At 34.8% G+C, this 21,768-nt stretch overlaps 7 protein-coding genes across 7 annotated transcripts in view; 4 read left to right on the plus strand and 3 right to left on the minus strand.

The window, feature by feature from the left end:
• The window catches only part of LOC108577406 (protein jagged-1), a 31,513-nt gene extending 29,716 nt beyond the window's left edge, over nt 1-1,797 (plus strand). The window contains exon 5 of the mRNA XM_017940551.1: nt 83-1,797. Within this exon, the coding sequence (XP_017796040.1) occupies nt 83-1,797 (1,715 nt within the window). The remainder of the gene's footprint in view (nt 1-82) is intronic.
• Nucleotides 1,798-5,128: 3,331 nt separating this feature from the next.
• Nucleotides 5,129-5,839, minus strand: LOC108577358. Its single transcript, XM_017940498.1, has one exon. It carries the CDS (start codon nt 5,837-5,839, stop codon nt 5,129-5,131), a length of 711 nt encoding a protein of 236 aa, XP_017795987.1.
• A 1,744-nt stretch (nt 5,840-7,583) lies between these two features.
• On the plus strand, nt 7,584-10,011 carry LOC108577359 (leucine-rich repeat-containing protein 74B-like). The gene is made up of 6 exons (XM_017940499.1): nt 7,584-7,607; nt 8,010-8,426; nt 8,600-9,098; nt 9,215-9,628; nt 9,685-9,870; nt 9,998-10,011. Exons 1-6 carry the CDS (start codon nt 7,584-7,586, stop codon nt 10,009-10,011), a joined length of 1,554 nt encoding a protein of 517 aa, XP_017795988.1.
• A 112-nt stretch (nt 10,012-10,123) lies between these two features.
• LOC108577412 (ADP-ribosylation factor-like protein 2) lies at nt 10,124-10,975 on the minus strand. Its single transcript, XM_017940558.1, has 2 exons — nt 10,823-10,975; nt 10,124-10,613 (listed from the first exon to the last, which is right to left on the minus strand). Exons 1-2 carry the CDS (start codon nt 10,885-10,887, stop codon nt 10,124-10,126), a joined length of 555 nt encoding a protein of 184 aa, XP_017796047.1. The 5' UTR covers nt 10,888-10,975.
• A 158-nt stretch (nt 10,976-11,133) lies between these two features.
• Nucleotides 11,134-12,617, minus strand: LOC108577360 (HSPB1-associated protein 1). Its single transcript, XM_017940500.1, has 4 exons — nt 12,414-12,617; nt 12,043-12,329; nt 11,575-11,956; nt 11,134-11,484 (listed from the first exon to the last, which is right to left on the minus strand). The coding sequence occupies exons 1-4, from the start codon at nt 12,615-12,617 to the stop codon at nt 11,134-11,136; spliced, it is 1,224 nt and encodes a 407-aa protein (XP_017795989.1).
• Nucleotides 12,618-12,878: 261 nt separating this feature from the next.
• LOC108577429 (39S ribosomal protein L9, mitochondrial) lies at nt 12,879-13,937 on the plus strand. The gene is made up of 2 exons (XM_017940573.1): nt 12,879-13,054; nt 13,159-13,937. Exons 1-2 carry the CDS (start codon nt 12,962-12,964, stop codon nt 13,906-13,908), a joined length of 843 nt encoding a protein of 280 aa, XP_017796062.1. The 5' UTR covers nt 12,879-12,961; the 3' UTR covers nt 13,909-13,937.
• A 361-nt stretch (nt 13,938-14,298) lies between these two features.
• On the plus strand, nt 14,299-16,017 carry LOC108577439. The gene is made up of 6 exons (XM_017940583.1): nt 14,299-14,354; nt 14,444-14,576; nt 14,639-15,143; nt 15,223-15,429; nt 15,492-15,730; nt 15,811-16,017. The coding sequence occupies exons 1-6, from the start codon at nt 14,299-14,301 to the stop codon at nt 16,015-16,017; spliced, it is 1,347 nt and encodes a 448-aa protein (XP_017796072.1).
• Nucleotides 16,018-21,768: the final 5,751 nt, after the last annotated feature.

Raw genomic sequence — 21,768 nt, forward strand, 5'->3', positions numbered from 1 at the left:
TGTGAGGATCGTATGCTTGGAGAATTTTGAAGGATATCACAAAGACAAGACGAAATTCAATTATTTCAACGTTATTTTTCAGACGTAGATGAGTGTACCAACGCACCTTGTCGCAACAATGGCACCTGTGTAGACGGGGTTGCAGACTTCACCTGCATCTGCAGAGGCGGCTGGAAGGGCAAAACTTGCGCCCTACGAGCTGGCCACTGCGAACCAGGAACCTGTCGTCACGGAGGAACCTGCCAGGATCGTGGCGACGGTTTCACTTGCCACTGTCCTCCAGGATGGGAAGGAGCAGCTTGTCACATAGCGTCTCCAGCCTGCGCGAGCAGCCCCTGTGAAAACGGAGCAACCTGTGTGAATACCGCCGATGGAAACTACAGATGCGTCTGTCGAGAAGGTTTCGAGGGTCCTAATTGCCGACGAGACGTGGACGACTGCCAACCGTTACCCTGTCTGAACGGCGGTAAATGCGTAGACGGGATCAACTGGTTCAGATGCGAGTGTGCACCAGGTTTCACCGGTCCAGACTGTCGTATAAACGTCAACGAATGTGCCAGTGACCCTTGCACAGGTGGATCCACCTGTGTAGACGGTATAGCAAGATACTCCTGCGTCTGTCCTCCGGGAAGAACAGGGATACGCTGTGAAATACGCACCGCAGGTGGACCAGGCTGCCCGGTCGCCGGTTGGGACGACGACTGCAACGTCTGTGAATGTCGCAACGGGAAGAATCAGTGCAGCAACATCTGGTGTGGTCCAGGGAACTGTTTGAACGGAACCTCGTGTCTGGCTCACGAAGTCTGCGTACCCAGTCCGAGTGAAAGCTGTTTAGCTCCTCCGTGTCCAGCTTGGGGAGAATGTAGACCTGTGGAGACAGGAAGAAGAGTTGGACCACCTGCACTTCCTGCACCACCTTCGTGTTGGCCTGGGCAGGCCACTCCAGGACCAACTTGCTCAAGGCTCACCATTCTGTTGAGAAGAGACACTCTAGCTGCTGGAACATCCGTGGAAATACTCTGCAGACGTCTGAGAAGGCTGCTAGCTGATCCTAGAAGGCCACAATCAATTGTTCTTCTCTGTGATCTTAAACCTGGAGATAACGATACGGTCGAAGTGACCATCTTCTCAGAAGCGGCCGCAGATGCAGCTAGAGACCTGGGTGAAGCTCTCAGTCGACCTCTGGGCAGACCACTCGCCCTGGCCTCCGTACTGGAGGTCAAGGTAGAGACGGCCTTGCTCAGCGAGCCAAGTTCCGTGAATTCTGGTAGCGCAGGTAGCTACGTGGCCGTTTTGGGTGGTGCTCTGGCGACAGTTCTGGTGCTGGCGTTGTTTGGTGGATTGTGGTACCTCAGAACAGTCAGACAAAGATCCAGTTTAACAGCGACGACCAGCAGCGAGACGTCTCTTCATCGACATCGTAGCGATCTCGATGAGAAGTCGAACAACCTTCAGAACGAAGAGAACCTGAGGAGATACGCGAATCCTCTGAAAGATCAGGACCAGGGAGAACCTAGAGTCTCCGTGGTGAGACCTCTGTCTGGAACTTCGTTAGGTGCTCTAGGCACAACGGAGGAAAGTTTAGAGATGGTGTCCGAGGAGGGTAGACATCGTCTACCGCCGCTTTACAAACCGCCCAGCGCAGAGGCCAGGAATAATACTGCCAGTTTCACGTACGAAGAGGGCCCTCACAAGCCGTACAGCAAACCTAGACTACAGGAGCCGACGTACTCTCATCAGCAACCAGGCACCAGCCAGACGTCAGGACCGCATCAAGTGCTGACGGTTCATGTGTAACGAGAGCAAGAGACTTGTGAATGTTCGTGACAGGATGAAGGAAGTCTAGGATAGAGAAGAATAAAACGAAGAAAGGACATCGACGAAGATGATGGAAGAGAAATATCGGAATTAGGATCTCGAGTGTAGTAATTAACAGGCGTTAAGTAACGACTGACACGATCGTTTTCCTTTTATCGAGAACGTGTCCGTCGTGAAATTTCTCTCCCTATACGTAGAATAACATGAAGGAAAGAAGAACAGATATTTGAGAAGAAGAGATGTAGGAGGGTAGAGAAAGTGAGAAGAGTCGACAGTGGCATTTTCATTTTTAAATAGAATTCTACTGAATATAACAAGCGAGAAATATTCCTGATAGAGTTGATTTGCTGATTATCTCCCCGATCGTTCTCTATCTTCCTGCAACCAATAATCCCTCGCCGTTTTCCACGACAATAATCGACGGTCTATATAATTGTGTCGGTAGCGCCGTGTTGTTTTTTATCGTTGTACATATGTACATAGCCCGTACTTATTAATTTCGCTAAGCCTGTATCACCTCTGAACGCCGTCGTCCCTTTCTGGACAGCCTTAAGGTCTAAGCATCGACGTTGTATCCGCGTTTACGATCCGTAGCCAATCCCAATTTTTTTCCGAAGCTGAGAGAGCCGTAGGACACCGTAGAACAAGATTTATAGCGTGTAGGCGAATTTTCTTTTTCTTCTTTTTGTAATCTGCGTGAACGCAGGCTTCGGTCGTTCCGTCGGACGATATTATTGTGATACTCATAGAGTGCGTGAGATAGTGTCAAAGCCCGTGACACACCCTCTTGGCCCGTGAAAAATCAATCGATCGATCGAACCTCGACCAGTGACAGTGTGAATAAATTGAACGTGTGTAGTTCGATCGTCGAACATTGTGTTTTAAGCTTACTTCGATCTTCGTAACGTCTTTCCAGCAACATGTTGTACTCCAGACAGTTTTCGCCGATTAAATTTCATTAATCCAGAATGAAAACGATGTATTTGTGTCTATATTATAGAGAGGGTGAACGGCGCGCGAGTTACGATCTATAAAGAAAAAAAAAAAAGAACGATCGATAAAGAAGCGACATAGCATAGCTATTCGCGTGTTCGAAACGATGTATGATGTAAATAGACCCACGTACATAGATCCAGAGATACTCTCCCCTCGATCCCCCTTCTCTTTTTTTTCTTTTTGATCTCTCTTACCTGTGCCCTCCTACCTATATCCCCATAACCCTACCCTACCCCCCCCTCCCTTTTAGATGTGCAATTTTCTTTTTTTCTTTTCTCCTTTTAGTATCGTTCGAGCGATGAACGGGCGCACGAAAAGCGCGTACACTAGACTTTAAAAGCGAGTAATAAGAGAGACGACCGTAACGAAACCCGTTAATTAGGCGTACGTAAGCTGTAAACGGAAGGAAGAAATTTTTTATAACAGATAGTTTATTTTATAAAGAAATCTATATTATTATACAAAATATATAGAAGCGATGAAAAAAAAATATATATATAAATATATATATTATATTATTTTATATTATATTATATTATTTTTTATTTTATTGCCTTGTATTAATTTGTTGAGAGATCACGGACAATAGTTCCAGACTACGAAATAATACCATAGGATAATTTCTCTGTCCCCAAGACGATCTAGTAAATCCATGAAATGTTTTCTTCTTTTTCCTACTTTTTTTCTTTTCCGTTATTTTTTTTTCGTTTGTTTGTCTTTTTCTAAATACGAAGAACTAATGTCCCTGGTCCCCGAACTAGATAGCTAATGGATAATCCACGCGTTGTGATCAGCCCCGTGTCAGATAAGCGCGAAGGAAGCGTGAGTGAGTGCGTGTAAATAAAATTAAGCCTCCTTCCGGTCCCGCATATTTTTCGCCTAAGTTTTACAATGACAACGACGACGACGACGATGACGATAACAACGACGTATGAGAATGATGATGATGATGATGATAATGATGATGATGACGACCACAACGACGACGACGACGATGATGATGATGATGATGATGATGATGAACAAGTTTCAATAAAAAGTACAACCCTTCGACACCGTCTGGTTTTCACTGGTTTATTGCACCCGAACGAATTCTCTCACGTGGTGAGAGGCCGAGTGTCGACGTCCGCGCAAGTTGCATTCAAATCACCGGGAACGCAGAATCGTAGGTAGACGTGCCTTCCGGGAGCAGCTGCCACAACGCTCGACGACGAACGAGAAACAGAACAAGGCAGAGAGACACCGACTTGTCAGCTTTGAAACGTTTGAAAATCGAAAGTTCCCACTTGGGTAGAAGGAAGATGCAATTTCCTTCGTTAACTTCCGTCATTCGTTATGCAATAATGACAGAGAGGCAAAACCTTTTCCCCGTTTCTCTCTACACGTATATTCTCGCGTGGGATTCTCAATGGACGAAAAAATTAAAGAAAAAAAAACGAATTTGTAAAAATCAACTTTTCTTGTTCTTTTTCGATTAGAACAATTTCAAACACCTTCCGATTTACCTCGTTCTCGAGATATACGAAGAAATTCTTCGACGGTCATCGATGAAAATATCCCGCGTGCCCAGAGCACGTCTTCTCTTAAGGGGACTAGGCAGTCAGATTTGGTAAAAATGTAACGTTTTTTGGGAATTTATTACAAGGATAGGAATTAAAATTGCAGCTTGTACTCTTAGATATTACTTATTAGTACTATGAGGCGTAAAAAAAAATTTTTTTCAGTAACATATACATGTATATAACAATGCTACTGTAGTCCAATGTGTATGCATTATTCCGGAAGTCGCTCCGGTTTTGCAGTGATCCTGGCCGTAAATTATGGAATTATAAAATTTTTTTTGTGGAATTCTCTCTCTAAGGGTCCCCATTCTGCACTGAACCTATTGAAAAGGAAACCACATCAAGATTATAAAAATGGCAGCTGTAAAACTAAAAAAACGTATTTTTTTATTCAGAAACGCTGCTTTTTGTGGAATTCTCTCTCTAAGGGTCCCCATTCTGCACTGAACCTATTGAAAAGGAAACCAAATGAAGATTATAAAAATGGCAGCTGTAAAACTAAAAAAACGTATTTTTTTATTCAGAAACGCTGCTAATTTTTTTTTTTTTTGCGAAAACAAAACTTTTTATGAACTTAAAAATAGGTTCAGTCCTTAACTAGGCATGTTTTACATTTGCTCAATTTTTTTCAAATCGATTTGAACCTCCGTTTTTTCGCAATCACTGCAAAATGAAGAGAAAACATGATTTCGAGAAAAACGCGTTTAAAGTTTCGAATGACTTTTGAGTACAATAAGTATTACATACTTCGCTTAAAAATTTCCAGCAGCGTAATATGATGTTTCTAAAGCTTCATCTGTATCAGCTTGTTGCTGTTCAGCAATTCTTCTGTTAATTCGGCTCTCTTTTGATCTTTTTGCGTCGACTTCAGCATCATGCGATCGCCGTTCGTCCTCTGCTGCGCACGCTGCCTCTGCGCGCTTTCCAACTTGAATGTCCAGTTGGGCCATAAATGATAACAACGGTTTTAAGCCATTATTAAATATACAAACTGATAAGTAGGTTGCTATCTCAACAATTTCTGTTCCGCTAAATCCTGTTTTTGGAGCTATTTTCCAGATTAGGTTATTATAACTTTCGTTTGCATTTTGTGTGTATCCGCCGATGCAACGTGTAAGTAAATCTTCGTTGCTTAGATCTCCATAAATTGGTAATATGGCTTTAAAAACATCTTCGGGAAGTGCACGTTTATGTTTATAATCATTTAATTTTTTATCAGATTTTGCCTTTTGCCAGCTATCTGTTCCTTCCGGACAAAACTGATGCTGTGGGTGGGCGTCTGTCGAACACTTGTGGTATAAAGTTGCTAGAATTGCATTCTTCATTGCCTCAGTATTGTTTTTATTATTTCTTATGGCATTGCCATAATATTTGGATAATTCTCCAATAACTTTATCGGTCAATTTTCCTTGACCACCGAGACCTTTATTATTTTTTTTCGCGTTACGCAGTGGAGTGCTCATTCTTCTTTGTACGTGTCCTACGCATTCTTTTTTTATTATTAAAAAGTCTTCGCCGTACGGTTGCTACTCCAAAATTGTTTTATATGTCTTGGAGTCTCCATCTCCAATGTAGTATTTATATTTGATTCCGTACTCATCCTGGGATCTTCTAAACATTTGGAGCATTGCATCCACTTCCATCTTACCTGATGAACCTTCATGATTGGCTTGGCATTCACTTTCGTGAGTTGTTCCGCACCATTTTTCCGTACGGAGCAGTAACATTTCAGTGTAATATAATGTATTAAATACAACAGGGAATGAGTCAGTGGAAAACTTATACACATAAAAAGATAATAAACTCTTCATAAATACGAAGAACTTTTGTCTCACTTCACGTCCCTCGACTGACATGCATGTGCGGACAAACATTTTATGGCGCGCTCGAGCTTTTTGGCCGTCAAATCCTTAATAATGTGAATTTTAACATAAACCAAACGCCATTTTACTCGAGAAGGATAGTGCTTTCCAAAAATGCAAAAAAAAAATCGATTTTCTGACTGCCTAGTCCCCTTAAGTTACTCTCCTCCAACACTTGTACACCGAATTTGTAATCGCGCGTATATGTATGTTATAACGATTCGAAACGGATCTCGTTACTGGCAAACCGGCCTACGGATTTCAATAGATCGTTTCATTGAGGATAATACTGTTCATTATCATCGAACGCGCGTCTCAGATTAACAAAGGCCCCGTGTGGGCAATTTCGTGCGCGTCGAGACGTGGATCGGCGGTCATCGAGGCGATCTTGACCACGACACACACGAGCCGCGTATACAGAACCGTTGAATGAACGAACTGCCGAAATTACAATACAATGGCCCAGAAGAGCCACTTGACGAATACCCGGTAAATGAGTCAGCCTGGCTGCTGCCGAGCCCAATAAGGCCCGTGTGAACCGCGTGTGTCCAAGAGCGCCGTCACGGCGTAAATGGGATGCCTTGAGAAAGCGCGGAGTCAAGGTTGCACAGCGTCGCCGAGCTGTAACCACACCACCGCAGCCGACGCCGAGAGAAATATGACGCGTTTCAACTCCTATGAATGCTGTGCCTCGGTTAAAGACAGGCTCTCGCGGATGTTTCGCGGACACCGATGAAGAACGCCCCTGACACCTGCGTGAAACGATACTCGTAGAGGGAGAAACGAGTAAGAGAGAGAAATTGTTAGAGTTGATCCTCTTATCCGGAGATCGAGGACAGTTACGGTAACGATTTCGATTCTGCGAAACTTTATTCTGTGTACAGTCGATCGCAACAAGATTCGGACGCTGTTTGGAACATCGTGACCTTTTTTTTTTTTAATTGGACCAAACGACTCGAGTTATTCTTTTTTTGAGAAGTTAGGAGGATTGGTATAGTAGATGATGTGTAGGAAAGATTTTGGAAAAATTGCAATTTGTGGGAATCGCGAAGAAAATTGTAAAAGTGATTCTATATCGGTTCGAAAGCGTTTCTGGAATCAGTTCTCCTATCGATTTTACAGTAATTGAAACAGTTACTTCTGGAACGATTTCAATCGCTGTTTTCTATACTTCGAACGTGTATTGTTAGTGAAACGAGAAAGGGAGAGTGAGAGAACGTTCGGCAAAATGAAGTTGCAGTAAAAAGAGAACCGAATTTTCGATGAACGTGAACTTGTCGTTTAACGACAACTTATTTCCAACCTGTTTGATAAAGAAAGACATAGATCCTGCGTAAAGTGAAAAATGGAACCTTCAGAAGCGACTCAGGTAACGTTCGAATGTTCCTACGATCCTTGAAAATCGCGTTCGCCACGGGAAACTTACATTTCAGAGGATGATCGACAGCGAAAATCTTACCGACGTATCGGATTACTACTCGGACTACTACGGAAGCGAAGAGAGAATCCCGGAGTATGAATACGAAGAAGAAATGGAAGAGGAGGAGGAGGAGGACGAGAAGAAAGTGAAAGAACCGGAGGAAATAGACATTTTCGCGGAACTGGTGACACAATTTCGTGAAAAAAGAGCGGAAAAAGTAACATCGAGAATGGAAGCACAGAAAGAAATGTTACGAGGATTAATTGGTGTAATTCTATTTGAATCGTTTTAACGTTCGAAAGAAACGTCAAGTAGAAAGTAAGAAAAAACGTGTGAACGTGGTATCTGCAGATAAAGAAGGAGCGAGATGCGTCGGTAGAAACGCTGATCACGCCAGAAGGAGCATCGACAGCTTCCACAGAGCCGTCCTCTGAAAGCTCTATTCATCCTTGCTTAAGAGAAATAGAGATCAGCGACTCTCAATTAAAATTGCAAAACCTGTACACGATGTACCCAATTCCCGACGATCCTGGATTAGTACCGGCCTTCTGGACCATTGAGGAACGTCGAACCAGTTTCCAGGCGGACGGTGTAGAGAAATTTTTCGATTTATCGAAGGCATCCCGTATAAAACCCGTACAAGCTTTAGAAGAGATGCTACTGTCCGATAAAATCAGCTTACAGTATTACGGACTCGATTCGCGTGTTATAAGACCACTCTGTGAAGCATTAACGAACAATCCTTTCGTACACACGATCAATCTCACAGTAAGATCAATATCGTTCACGTGTAACATAATACTTTAGTATTTTTATAAACGTTGAATATACGGACCGTTTCGATTTATACGCAGTTATTAACAGTCGTGAGATTTGAATAAAATAGTGAAAGCAAAAAGAGGAGATTCGTAAAATTTTTGTTTACAACGAACGTTTTATAGGGTAACTGGTTATCCGCGGATGCGTGTTATCATCTGAGCGATCTACTACGGAAGAATAGCATGGTACATACTCTAGTTCTATCAGGATGTAAAATCGGTGCAGAAGGTGCTGCGATGTTACACGATGGAATTTTGCATAACACAACATTAAGAAAGTTAGATCTCTCTGATTGTAATATTCGTAATGAAGGTCTCGATTATATCGCAAATTCGATTGACAATATCGAGACTCTTACGTTGAACGATAATCACCTCGATGAATCCTGTTCCGACGCTCTGTTAAAATTGCTCTCCGAGTCGAGCGAGTTGAAGCGTTTAGAACTGTCGTGGAATTCCTTATACACCGTGGAAACTTGGATAAAGCTGGTCAAAGGACTCGAGGAAAATAACACTTTGGTCGATCTAGACTTGTCTTGGAACGCATTGGGCAAAGAATGCGTTTTGTATCTTCGTCGATTGTTGTTAGGTCCTTCAATGTTGAAAAGGTTATATTTAAATGGTAATATAGAAATTACAAAGATTTCTGGGATCTTTATTAAATTCTACGACGTACTTCAGTAATGCAATAATAAAGTAATTTAATATCTGTGTCATTTTTCAATTTCCTATATACAGGAAATCGATTTATCGATGACGACACAGTGATCATAGCGAGAGGTTTATCGAAAAATGAAACACTCGAGGAATTGTACATTGGTAATAATCCTTTGAAAGCAAACGGTGCATTCAATCTCGTTAATGCAGTCACCCCAGAAAATGCACCCGAGAGTTCACTACGTATTTTGGATCTGACGAATGTTTGGGCTAATAAGAAGATATTAGCTAAGCTTGAAGTAATTAAAGATCAAAAACCGTGGCTTGATGTTAAACTGGGAGGAATACTTAGCAATTACAAACTCGAGGGTCCAGATGTAAAAACCATACTTTTGAAAAGGGCCAATTATGAGGCAATGAGGCCAAAGAAAAAACGACTGCGCAGAAACTTCGGTCATTTCGTATTATCACTTTCCGATGATCCCATCTCGAGAGGTACGTGAAACTGATATAATATATTTATTTTTACTGACACAAGATTAATATTGCAGCGAAATTCGTGGAACTAATAAAAAAATTCCGACTGAAACTGTCTCAAACATTGATACGCGAAATAACAATTGCATTCGCTGCTACAAGTCATACCATTGATCAAGAGCTATTAAAATCTGTTTATATGAAACACTATCCGGATACGAAACCTCCGCCGGAAAAAAAGCCTGCTAGAAAAGAAAAACGTAAAAAAAAAGAGAAGGAAAAAGGAAGAAAAGGAAAAGAATAGGGAAAGTAATGAGAAAAATTCAAAATTGTTAGAATTCATATAAACTAGAATATTATAAAAATGCATGTTAAACTTTATTACAGTGCTTCAACTTTAATAATTTAAACAAAGTACGATTATATTACAACTCTATCTTTTAACAAATAGAAAATAAATATGTTGTAAAAAAAAATTACAATACTAGCAATGTCAATCGTAATTTTTTAGTATTACTCAATGTAAAATATTCGAGCGGAAATATCATCAACAATCCAATTTATTCCTTCCAACAGATTTTCCCCTGTTACTGCTGAGCATTTGTAAATTTTCCAATGATGCGTTTTAATACTAGGCAATTCCAAAATTTCTGCAATATCAGATGCAGACAATGCTCCAGGTAAATCTTGTTTGTTTGCAAGTATCAAAAGGCTTGCACCTTCTAATCTTTCTTCTTGCAAAAGTTTATATAATTCTGCTTTACAATCCTCCAATCTTCTTTTATCTGCACTATCAATTACCCAGACAAGCCCATCTGTAGATTCAAAATAATTTCTCCAATAAGAACGCAATGATTTTTGACCACCCACATCCCATATATTAAGTTTATATCCACGATGTTCCAAAGTTTTAATATTGAAACCAAGAGTTGGTGATATTGTATCAATTGGTTCTCCATTAATTCTCTTCAAAATTGTTGTTTTGCCAGCATTATCCAAACCTCTATAAAGGTATAAGGTATATGAAAAATTTAAAACATATACAAAGAATTATACTTAGTAAAATATAAAATATAAATACCAGTAAAATAAATTACAAATTGTTCAGTATAAATATATAATTTTGTTAAAAAACATAAAATATCAACATAGTTGACAGCCATCTACTTTTAACCTAAAAATATTAAAAGATACGAAAAAGTAAGTACGTACAACATTAAAATGCGCATCTCTTTTTCCTTTTGTTTCAGTTTCTTAAGTACTGTTAATAAACCCATTGTTAATTACATTAAGAATATTACTGGCCACAATATTACGTACATAATATGCACCGAGAGGATGCAAAATTTTCCAAACTGGTCGAACTTAACCTATACCGAATAATAACAACATTGAATGAATACGCCGCATTAGACATAAATTTAAATTTCGTTTATTTTCAATAGAAATGTTTGATACTGGTAATCAATTCAACAATAAAGACTAACAGTAGAAAATAATGTATTTTTCAAAATCATTAAAAATTACACACTACATTGTAATAAAAGTTCTGCAACTTTATTAACAACATCAGGATGACATAGTGCATTAAGAATATTTTCAGATAATTGTTGAGTAGAAGAATAAGTATTCTGTACATCAATATCTGTTTCAGAAGTATTGCCTTTTAAAAATTCAATGCAGTTTTCAGAAAATCTTTCCATCTTCATTTTTAGAAGTTCTTCTAATTCCATTGTTTCAAGTTCATGAAGCAAATTCACATAGACAGGATATTCTGCTGCTAACTCTTTAGCTGTCCATGTACTATGTTTCATTCTTTTAGAAGGCAATTCTACATTGTCCATGTTTTTACATTGTCCAAGTGTAATGTTCAACTGTTAAATAAATTAATTTTGATTTTCAATGTTTATGTACAAAGATAATATAGTTTATATTACTAATAAATATTATCTATCATATATTACCAAATTCATACAATAAGATAATGTACAATTAGCTTCATCAGATGTACTACAAATATGTTTTCCAATTCTGGCTACAATTAATTTGACAATAGCTTCTTTAACTCTTGATACATTATCTCTTACTATGGGTAACCATATATTCACACTGACTGTAAAATCCAATGATTCCACATAATGCCACCAACCAGGAGGAACAAATAATACATCTCCTGGCTCCAGAGTTACTATTTTTGGTTTATCTTGTATCTTTAATACATTAGCCTCATCCTCTTTAGTAGGGCAAAAAAAATTGTATTTACTATATATTGTTGATTCTTCATAAGGAACTCTTGTTGGTTGAAGAAAATTACTTGAACTTGGAGGAAATAATATCCATTGTTTCCTAAAAAGTAGTAAAAATGAAAGCAATGTTATTTGTTTTTTCCTATTTTATTTCATAAACAAAAAATTACTTTAAGTATTATTAACCTTCCATGAATCTGAGCTACTAAGTTACAACCATAAGAATCTTGATGACAATTTGTGTGAGCACCTTTACTTCCAATCCAAACAGTAGAATCATTTCCAGTTTTATCAATACCAAATCTTTTCCAATTTACTGAATTTATTATTTCTAATTTATTTTTGAACCATTCTTGCATGTACTTATAATCAAAGTAGTACCATTTTTTATCATTTTCATGCTGGTCTATATGTTGTATAAACTCTGATAGTGTCATCAAAACTGTTGAACAATTTACCTCCCATTGTGGACCCTGAAAAATTTGAAAATTTACAACTTATTATAATGTTCATAATACACATAAAAGAAAGAAAATGACTAAATAGTAACAATTTACCATAGATCTAGCATTATAGCCAACTCGAAATGGTAATTTAACATCCCCAAATTTTTCAGCAAGTTCGGATATATTCCATTCAAATAATTTCCAAATATATTCACCTTGTTCATTTTTTAACATATGTTGAAATATTACTGGCTCGTTCATTTCCATTATAGCGTGAGATAAAACTTCGTCAGATGGTGAATTCAGCTTTTCCATTATTACAAATTATTTATTCTTTCCAATTAAGTAAATATAATTCAACTAAGTTACAAGTTGTCATACTCTAAAGCATAAATTCGAATTTATATACTATTATTAAAACATTATACATTTACACATTTTTGACATTATATGTGTATAAATAAACATATTTTTTCGCAATGAAAATAAAATAATCATTTAATAATGAATCTAAAGTTCTTTACTAAAATTGACAAGTTAGGTTAACTTCAATTACAACTTCAGGTTATACGTATTCTAACCTGTACCAACTTCACTCTACTTTAAAATCATTTCGTGGGGCATGGTGTTTTGCAGTTATATTTACTAAACAACTAAATATGTTGAAGTGTACGCAGCTATGTATAAATTATTTAAAACCACAATCAACTTTTCTTTCCAATCAAACTAATGTACTAATACAACAGAGCAGGGTAATACTTTATTATTAAGTCTACAAAACGTGAATATAGATAACTTAACAACATTCATTTCAAATTATATGCTATTAGTAAACAATTGTTATTTTTTATTATAGAATACATTTATCTTAAAAAGAAAATATGTACCTCCCCTTTATAAAAAATATGAGACAAGAGCAAAGTTGAAACATAAACATTTCATTTATGAATTTGTAGAAAATACAAATAACAAAAAACAAAAAGAAATTGATGTAATTTTACTAAATGCTGTAAAAGATGTTGGTGAAATGGGTCAAAAGATTACATTACCTTCAGTGAAAGCTTATGAAAAATTCATATTGCCAAAATTGGCTGTATATGCAACTCCAGAAAATATTGAAAAGTATTTAATTCAGGATATAGAGGATAGGAAAAAGTTATGCGCTTACAGTTCTCAATTTGTAGAAAGAACAATATGTGTATTATCTCAGTGTTATTTAAGACTAAGAATGTCCTTAGATGTACCATGGACTATAGAAAAATGGCATCTAAGAGTATGCTTTCGTATGCAGGGTTTGATTGTACCTGAAAATGCAATAATTCTTCCAGAAAAGGCTATATCTGGACCTGATATATCTATAGAAAATAGAGAATTTTATGTGACTGTCAAAATTAATGATCATGAAAAAGTTAAAGTCAGATGTAAAATACATCAGTATACTTCTGATCCAGAAAGAGAAATTATATATGATACGCCATATTATCAATTTGCAAGTAGAGCAATTTTTCCAGAAGATCAAGAAATTTTAAATTCCCTTCCCAGACATCGTTTAGCTAATAAAGAAATTAGGGATGAAACTGAAGAAAACACAGAAGACCTAGAATGATGCTTATAGTATTATAAAAAATAAATGTACAGCCATAAATAAAGACTAATTTGAAAAGAATAATAAAATTTCTTGCACTTGTTTTTAAGTAATTTTTACGAAAATTTTATACATAAAGTTTAAAATAAACGTAGTTCAAATATATTATCAAATAAAGTAGTTCTAATAGTTCAATCTATTATTAAATAAACATATAACGACACAAACATTATTTTCCAATACATATTTATTCTGTCAATCACGCATACATACATGTACTATAATCAATAATTAAACTATACACATTTAATCATGATTTGCTTTCAAGTTTACAATTAGTTAACCTGATTTTTTATTAGTTTCTCAATTTTAAATGGAATGTATGACACTTCGTTATTTTGATATTCAAAAATGGAAGATAAATATTTTGCATGGGACGAAATTTCGGATGGATTAATTTTATTAAGGTAAAAAACAATTAAAATTACATTTCAAATTATTTATATTTTTATACAAATAATATTTCAAATTTTTATTTATTACATTGAAATACAAGTACGCAAAAAACGGAAGATGAACATGTTAAAAAGATTAAACAAAGGTCTGATCCTGTTCATCAATCAAATGTGTTTTGTCCACATGCATACTTAATTTTAAATTTTCATGAAACCTTAAGTCAACGTGAGCAGGTAAGTCTTTGTTGTTGAAATGTATATAAAATTCTTTGTTATTGAAATATATATTATTTTAGCTAAAATTTAGAAAGTATTATTTGAGGAAAGTACCTCCAAATGAACCAGATGTCATTATTTTACAAGACATAAAAGATCTTGTAATGTTTTTGTTAATCAGTCCTATAAGCCCTCAATTTGTGAACTTCTTTCATTTACCAATAGTTGATCGCTTTTTAAGAGCTACAATAATTTATTTTCAATATTATGTTATGACATGGGAAGATTTAATGAATGAACGAGCTGCTACCATGAAAAAGGCACCAAATCCTTTAGCTCAAGGTCATAGATCTAGATTTACAGAAGAAATGCTAAATCTTCGCTTTATCTTAGGTAGAGAATATGCTGATTTAATAATAGGTTGTCAGGATAGTATTCTATATCACCACATGACTGGTGGAAAAAAAGGAGAGTCTTTGTCACAATCACAAGGAGAAAAAGATTTAAGAATGTTTGAAGTGCTAATTTGTATGGCACATCGTATTGTTTGGATAGCTTTAGAACGCAAATATTTTTATTTGATTGGTAAGTTAATTTTGTAATCAAATAAATAACATAATAAACAAAAATTACATTTAAATAAAAAGTAGATTATTCTTTGTAGAAATAGAATTACATAGATTATTTAGAACTGATGCATATAACACAGCAGAAAGACTACACACCAGTCAAATTATTCAAGATATGTTAATTAATGACATTCTAGTGTTACAAGGTCAAAAGAATCAAGAAAAAAGAAAATTATTGAGAAATTCTCCTTTAATACAAGATTTGATATATTCAGATTGTGATTATCGTCTCTTATCTTTAGGTGTGTTGCTGATTTTTATATACCTCTTTTTAAGGAAAGAAAATAATGCATATAGTCTACAGGAATAGAAGATGATTCACATGATGAACGAATTTGTTTCTTACAAAATGCTCTTCTTGTTGAGGAAGACAAATTACATGAATTAGGAATAAAAATAGGAATTCTAGGAGAAAATAGAGCTAATTATGATATAATGCTAATGCCCCTTGAAAAAGAAGAAGAAGATGATGATATACTACAATTATCTGAAAGAAGAAAATATGAAAGAAGAAAAAGTACTAAAGATACATTGCAAGATATAGTAAGTTTTTCTAAATCTATTTCAAATACATGTACTTATTCTTAAACATTAATATAACATTTTTGTGCCTAATGTTGTAGCAAATACCTATAAAACTTCGGAGACTTCCGTCATTCCAAACCAAATTTGAATTAACTCAAGACTTTTTGATGAAAGCAATTGACATTTCACCAAGAGGCTATAAAACTGTTCGTAAACAGGGAAGAAAGAAATGGTTTATTAGAGAACTTAAACGACAGGGACTTAAAGAAACAGACACATATTCGGTAGTAACAACGTTAGAGTAACCATTTTCTTAGGAATACTTCGTAAACTATAAGCAAATACATCTAAAAATATGTACTATCACTTTTTAAATATGAATCTTAACAGAAACATTTTTGGTTCTCTTTCTATTTTTTGTAAAATATATTTTTTTTAAATATCAACTATGTATCCTTTACAAATGTTAATAAAAGCAATACCAATTGAAACAATTTGATTAAAATATAATATACATATCATATGCACAAGGTTTTTTATAGTAAAAGAAATGAAAGCTTAGTTACGGATAGACAAGGATAACACTAGAGAAACGAGTTAGACAAGGAAAGAAATAGCGGTAGATAAGGATAGCATTAGAGCAATGAGTTAGACAAGGAAAGATATAGGGTTAGACAAGGAAAGATATAGGGTTAGACAAGGATAGAAAATTTTACAGATCGAGAATAACGCCATCTCGTGTTTGGATCCACGAACTGACGACTCGTTACGCGGGACACAGAATGTGAACAAAGGTATTAGACAAGGAAAGCACTAGTGTGCGACAAGGACAGAGAGATAAACGTTTCCTATTGGCTGGCGGGCTCCTAAGCTCCACCTCCCACGGGCTAAATCAGTCGCCCAGGCAAAAATCATTAATAACTCAATAATTAGGATGATTCTGTGAACTTTTAGAATTAAAGAATGAAGTATGGACCTTTAGCAACTTTCCCATATAGTTTTTATTGTTCTAGACCCTCTCAATAATTAGTTATTAACAATTTTAGTACGGGATGTCGGGAACGATACCGCATACCGTGAGGTATCTTTCCGGTTTTTCAATAATTTCATAGCTTTCTACTAAATTCCCATGCAACTATCTATACGGATCTGAAAGGCAACTCCTCTAGCTAAATTCTTTTACAATTTTTATTAACATATTCGGTTTATTGTAGGAGCTATTAAACATTATACGGGAGCGTCTCCTATTCGTCGTACTCGAGTAGAGTCGACTGTTATAAACAATTGCTAATATCTAAAAAACCACAGTACCGACGGTTACCAAACTAATTGCAGAATATAAAGAAAATTCCGTTCTACATTCTACATGCTTTAAAGTGCAAAATTAATCATGCATTTTCGTGAAAACGATGAAAATCCGTTAGGCTCTAAAGCGACGAGTGTAGTTCTCATCCAATAATATTTAATAACTCATTATTTACGATGAATTTGTGAACTTTTAGAGTTGAAGAATGAAGTGCGGACCCTTAGCAACTTTCCCATATAAATTTTAATGTTCCAGCCCTTTTCGATAATTAGTTATTAACAATTTTAGTACGTGATGTTGGGACGTTACCGCTTACGGTTAAGTATCTTTCCGGTTTTTCAATAATTTCGTAGCTTTCTACTCAATTCCCATGCAACTATCTATACGTATCTGAAAGGCAACTCCTCTAGCTAAATTCTTTTATAACTTTTATTAACATAACCCTTGTAGTTTAAGAATTATTAAACATTATTTGGGTGAATACTGCACTCGTCGCATTTCGTCTAACGAATTTCCGTCATTTTCACGAATATGCATGATTAATTTTGCACTTTCAAGCATGAAGAATGTAGTACAGACCTTTGCCTATATTCTCCAATCATTTTTAAGTGCATACGTGATGTGTTTTATGAGATATTAGCAATTGTTTACAAGAGTTGACTATACTCGAGTACGACGAATAAGAGACTCTCCTGTATAATGTTCAATAATTCCTAAACTAAACCGAATATGTTAATAAAAATTGCAAAAGAATTTAGCTGAAGGAGTTGCCTTTCAAACGCATAGAGTTAGTTGCATGGGAATTTAGTAGAAAGCTGTGAAATTATTGAAAAACCGGAAAGATACCTCACGGTATGCGGTATCGTTCCCGACATCACGTACTAAAATTGCTAATAACTAATTATTGAGAGGGTCTAGAATAATACAAACTATATGAGAAAGTTGATGAAGGTCCGTACTTCATTCTTCAATTCTAAAAGTTCACAGAATCATCGTAATTATTGAGTTATTAATGATTCTTGCCTGGTCGACGGATTTAACCCGTGGGAGGTGGAGATGAGGAGTCCGGCAGCCAATAGGAAACGTCTATCTCTCTGTCCTTGTCGCACACTAGTGCTTTCCTTGTCTAATACCTCTGTTCACATTCTGTGACCCGCGTAACGAGTCGTCATTTCGTGGATCCAAACACGAGATGGCGTTACTCTCGATCTGAAAAATTTTCTATCCTTGTCTATCCATATATCTCTCCTTGTCTAACACGTGATACTATTGTTATCCTTGTCTACTCCTATTTCTTTCCTTGTCTAACTCGTTTGTGTACTGCTAAATACCTCGACGAGTTACCCTTCGTGGTAAGCGCAACTACTGATGGTACATCACCATCTTCCAATAAAAATTAAAAAAAAATTAATAATTATTTTCAAATTAACAAATTCCCTACTACACATTGCAATAAAAAAAAAATAAAAAAAATTATGAAGTTTCAATAACTTAGAATTACACACGGAGTATATGCAGGATAGACCTAACGCCACAGACGACGTACAGGATATCATATACTTGTACGCAAAGTATAGAATTCCGTAAGTAATACATGTATGCATTAGGTTAAATTACGTGATTTTTTCGATTATTACGCGTTCCTAACGATGTGCGGACTTAGTTTATTTAATTTTGTAATGGAATATTATTTAAAGCATGAGTATTTCGCAATAGGAAATGGATGTGGTGTGTAAGGGAAAAAAGAATGGAATGTAAAATGCTATAAAACAATACTAGTACATTGTAGTCTTCTGTAAAATACATTTTGTACAGTTATGTTAAGCTTTTACATTTGTCAGTCGCGCAAATTTTTCGAAATTGAAGTAGTGTGTATCAACCATTTCTCAGACCCTTGACATCAGCAAGCTATTTTCGCGCAAGTTTCGTAATTTTTCGTTAGAATTTCGTGATTTTTACGCATTGATAACACTGTCCGGACTTGGTTTATTTAATTTTATAATAGAATATCGTTTAAGCAATGAATTTTTTGTAAAAGGAAGTGGATGTGGTATTTAAAGGAGAAATAAATAGACTGTAAAATGCTGAAAACAATACTAAAACAAAACCTTTTTTAAAATACATTTTGCGTAGTTATAATAAATAATTGATTTTTTGATAAATAATTGCATTTCTTCATTTTTCAAGTCCTTTCCTTGATTTATGTGGTAGCATGAAAGTTCCATCTGTAATTCACATAATACTTCTAATAATTATAAACTACCATCTACAACGTTATTAACCAAAAAACACTAATTATTCTATAATTAAAGTACTTAAAAATAAACCAGTAACTTTCTTTTACTATCTACATTATTAGTAATGTTAAAGCAATTAGAAATGTATTATAAGTATCAGTTTTAAACTGCTTACTACATACAATTATGCTCTAATTTACAATAACTATTATTAATAGCAAAAAATTCAAAGAATTTTTATTTTAAAAATCAACTAACCTGACAATACTTCATTTCTGACGATGCCCTCGATGATACTCTCAATCCTTCCTTCTACCGTGATTGGAGGACTATCAGCAAAGACGTAAGAGCAAGTGCGTAGCCTCATTCTAAATACACGTCCAACGGAAAAAAAGATAATGTTCCATTTAAAAAAATAAAGGTCACCTTGAAATTTTAGGATCACCTTCATCTAGAAAAAATGTGTGCCTATCCTAAGACCACACCCTCGAAACAGAGTAAATTTTACTTAAAACGTTTCTTCGAATAACGAATACATAGTTCGAAAAATAATCATATGAAAAGATTATTCTATTTAGATCTGTATATATAATAGAATGTCAAATATAATATAATAGAGTCTGAAAACATGTACTAGATGAGTACATACCATGTACAAATATAAATACTATAATGGCTCTAATGGCATAAAACTTGCGATTAAAAAAAGAAGACATGAAAATATATTTATTGAATATATTCTTCAAACTAAAGTAAAATAAATAGAACACAAACCAATTATTGATTGCTGTTTCAAGACCGTTTTATTTTCTGTGTAATTACTTAATGTTGAGAAGAATTAATAACAATTAAATAATTGAATATATGTGTCTATATTTGATTTGTTGAAAGATCTGTTTCAAACAATATTGTAATTGTTTTCTATTTAGTATTACACTGTAAATAATAAGAAATATAGAAGTATAAAGAATTCGTATTAACTATTTAAAAAAAAATTGTTAACAATTTATACAAAATATGAGAAACTATTTAAAATTACTCATAACAATCATTGGAAAAAACGTATAGACAAGAATACTGGTAATTTTTTTTATCACAAAGTATTATTAAACACAGACACATATGTTCAAGAAGAACACTTTAAGGATATGTGATCAGGGTGGATAAACTGAGTACAATAAGACAATGTAAAAAATATGCTTATTATAATTGATAATGCCTAATAATGCGCACTAATGCTGATATTTTACAAGGAGATACACATATAGGTACATTTGAAGCAATGCATTTGTTTTATGATTAAATTCTGCATTGTCCTTATATAAATAATTACTGTACCTACTTACTACCATTATATATAATAACAATATATATATATGACATTAATTTAATCCCAATATGGGTTAAATTGTAAATTATATTGTTTTTCTTTCCATTTACAAGTGGCAAATTTACTGTCCATTTGCGATGGTTTACATTCAGCTAAAACATTTATTATTTAAGATATACTTCTTTGCGACCTATTATTCGTGAATAGAGACACGCACGTGTAAGGTACAAAAATGAATACCCCAATGATCATATTTGACACAGAAACTTTGATGATAAAAACTAGATCTCACAAAACCTGTACAATTCTCGTGTTACATGTGAACTCTGTTTTTGGTTGCTTTATTCTAATAACATTTATTTATAATCTACAAAGTGATTCAACATAGTTTGTTATTTGATTTCAATTACGATATGTATTAAAATTATGATAATCTGAAATATATTGTGCACACTTGGAAATGTTACATGTACACAGATAACACTAGTATCAATACTATAGCTATGTTGTAATCATTTAAATGTTAAATGGCAGTAAATGATTTAATTGTCCTTATAATTAATTGGAGCAATCTAGTTTTACTCTCAGAATCTGTGCCTCATTAAAATTTCTTAAATCTTGCTTTTCAATATCGTTATTTTAGATAATAAAATAATGCACAGCGTGTCAATTTTTCTTATAGGCTGCAGAAGAAATTTAAACATATTACAGTTACTAAAAATATCAAAAATGAAACTATTTCGGCACTTCTTATTAATTTGAATTTTTAATTATATGTTACAGCTATCTATTACTGAACATTTGTCTACATGATTATAATACAAAATGAAGAAAATGATGATAACGATGATTATGCATATATCATTAAGATTATTTGCGATTATTCGCATATATTATTACAGCAGATAGATGATGAAAATGAATATGACTATTTATGTGTATATGTCGTTTTTTTTTTTTTTTAAGTTCAGTCATGTGTTCATGCAATTTTATAAACGAAATTTCTCAGCAGAAAATAATTTGTTAAAAAAATTTCTATCTTTTGTTTAAACAAAAACTAAGTTACATTCTTATCAAAATATGCAATGAAAATAATAATCGTACTTAGTTTTTGACTTAGACAAATGAATGAAAGCTTTTAATACTATTTGAAACATATTTTAAATTTTATATAACTTATGTA

Source organism: Habropoda laboriosa, unplaced genomic scaffold, assembly GCF_001263275.1.
Source record: "Habropoda laboriosa isolate 0110345459 unplaced genomic scaffold, ASM126327v1 scaffold648, whole genome shotgun sequence".
Taxonomy (NCBI): domain Eukaryota; kingdom Metazoa; phylum Arthropoda; class Insecta; order Hymenoptera; family Apidae; genus Habropoda; species Habropoda laboriosa.

Coding starts and splice junctions, on each gene's coding strand:
- LOC108577358 (XM_017940498.1), bottom strand. CDS start 5,839: ATGAGCACTCCACTGCGTAACGCGAAAAAAAATAATAAAGGTCTCGGT.
- LOC108577359 (XM_017940499.1), top strand. CDS start 7,584: ATGGAACCTTCAGAAGCGACTCAG. Junction 7,608..8,009: donor AACCTTCAGAAGCGACTCAG/GTAACGTTCGAA, acceptor TGGTATCTGCAG/ATAAAGAAGGAGCGAGATGC. Junction 9,629..9,684: donor CGATGATCCCATCTCGAGAG/GTACGTGAAACT, acceptor TTAATATTGCAG/CGAAATTCGTGGAACTAATA.
- LOC108577412 (XM_017940558.1), bottom strand. CDS start 10,887: ATGGGTTTATTAACAGTACTTAAGAAACTGAAACAAAAGGAAAAAGAG. Junction 10,614..10,822: donor GAGATGCGCATTTTAATGTT/GTACGTACTTAC, acceptor ATACCTTTATAG/AGGTTTGGATAATGCTGGCA.
- LOC108577360 (XM_017940500.1), bottom strand. CDS start 12,617: ATGGAAAAGCTGAATTCACCATCTGACGAAGTTTTATCTCACGCTATA. Junction 12,330..12,413: donor GCTATAATGCTAGATCTATG/GTAAATTGTTAC, acceptor CAAATTTTTCAG/GGTCCACAATGGGAGGTAAA. Junction 11,485..11,574: donor TATCTTATTGTATGAATTTG/GTAATATATGAT, acceptor TTTATTTAACAG/TTGAACATTACACTTGGACA.
- LOC108577429 (XM_017940573.1), top strand. CDS start 12,962: ATGTTGAAGTGTACGCAGCTATGTATAAATTATTTAAAACCACAATCA. Junction 13,055..13,158: donor TACTAATACAACAGAGCAGG/GTAATACTTTAT, acceptor TTTTTATTATAG/AATACATTTATCTTAAAAAG.
- LOC108577439 (XM_017940583.1), top strand. CDS start 14,299: ATGGAAGATAAATATTTTGCATGGGACGAAATTTCGGATGGATTAATT. Junction 15,430..15,491: donor TTATCGTCTCTTATCTTTAG/GTGTGTTGCTGA, acceptor TATAGTCTACAG/GAATAGAAGATGATTCACAT. Junction 15,731..15,810: donor AAGATACATTGCAAGATATA/GTAAGTTTTTCT, acceptor CTAATGTTGTAG/CAAATACCTATAAAACTTCG.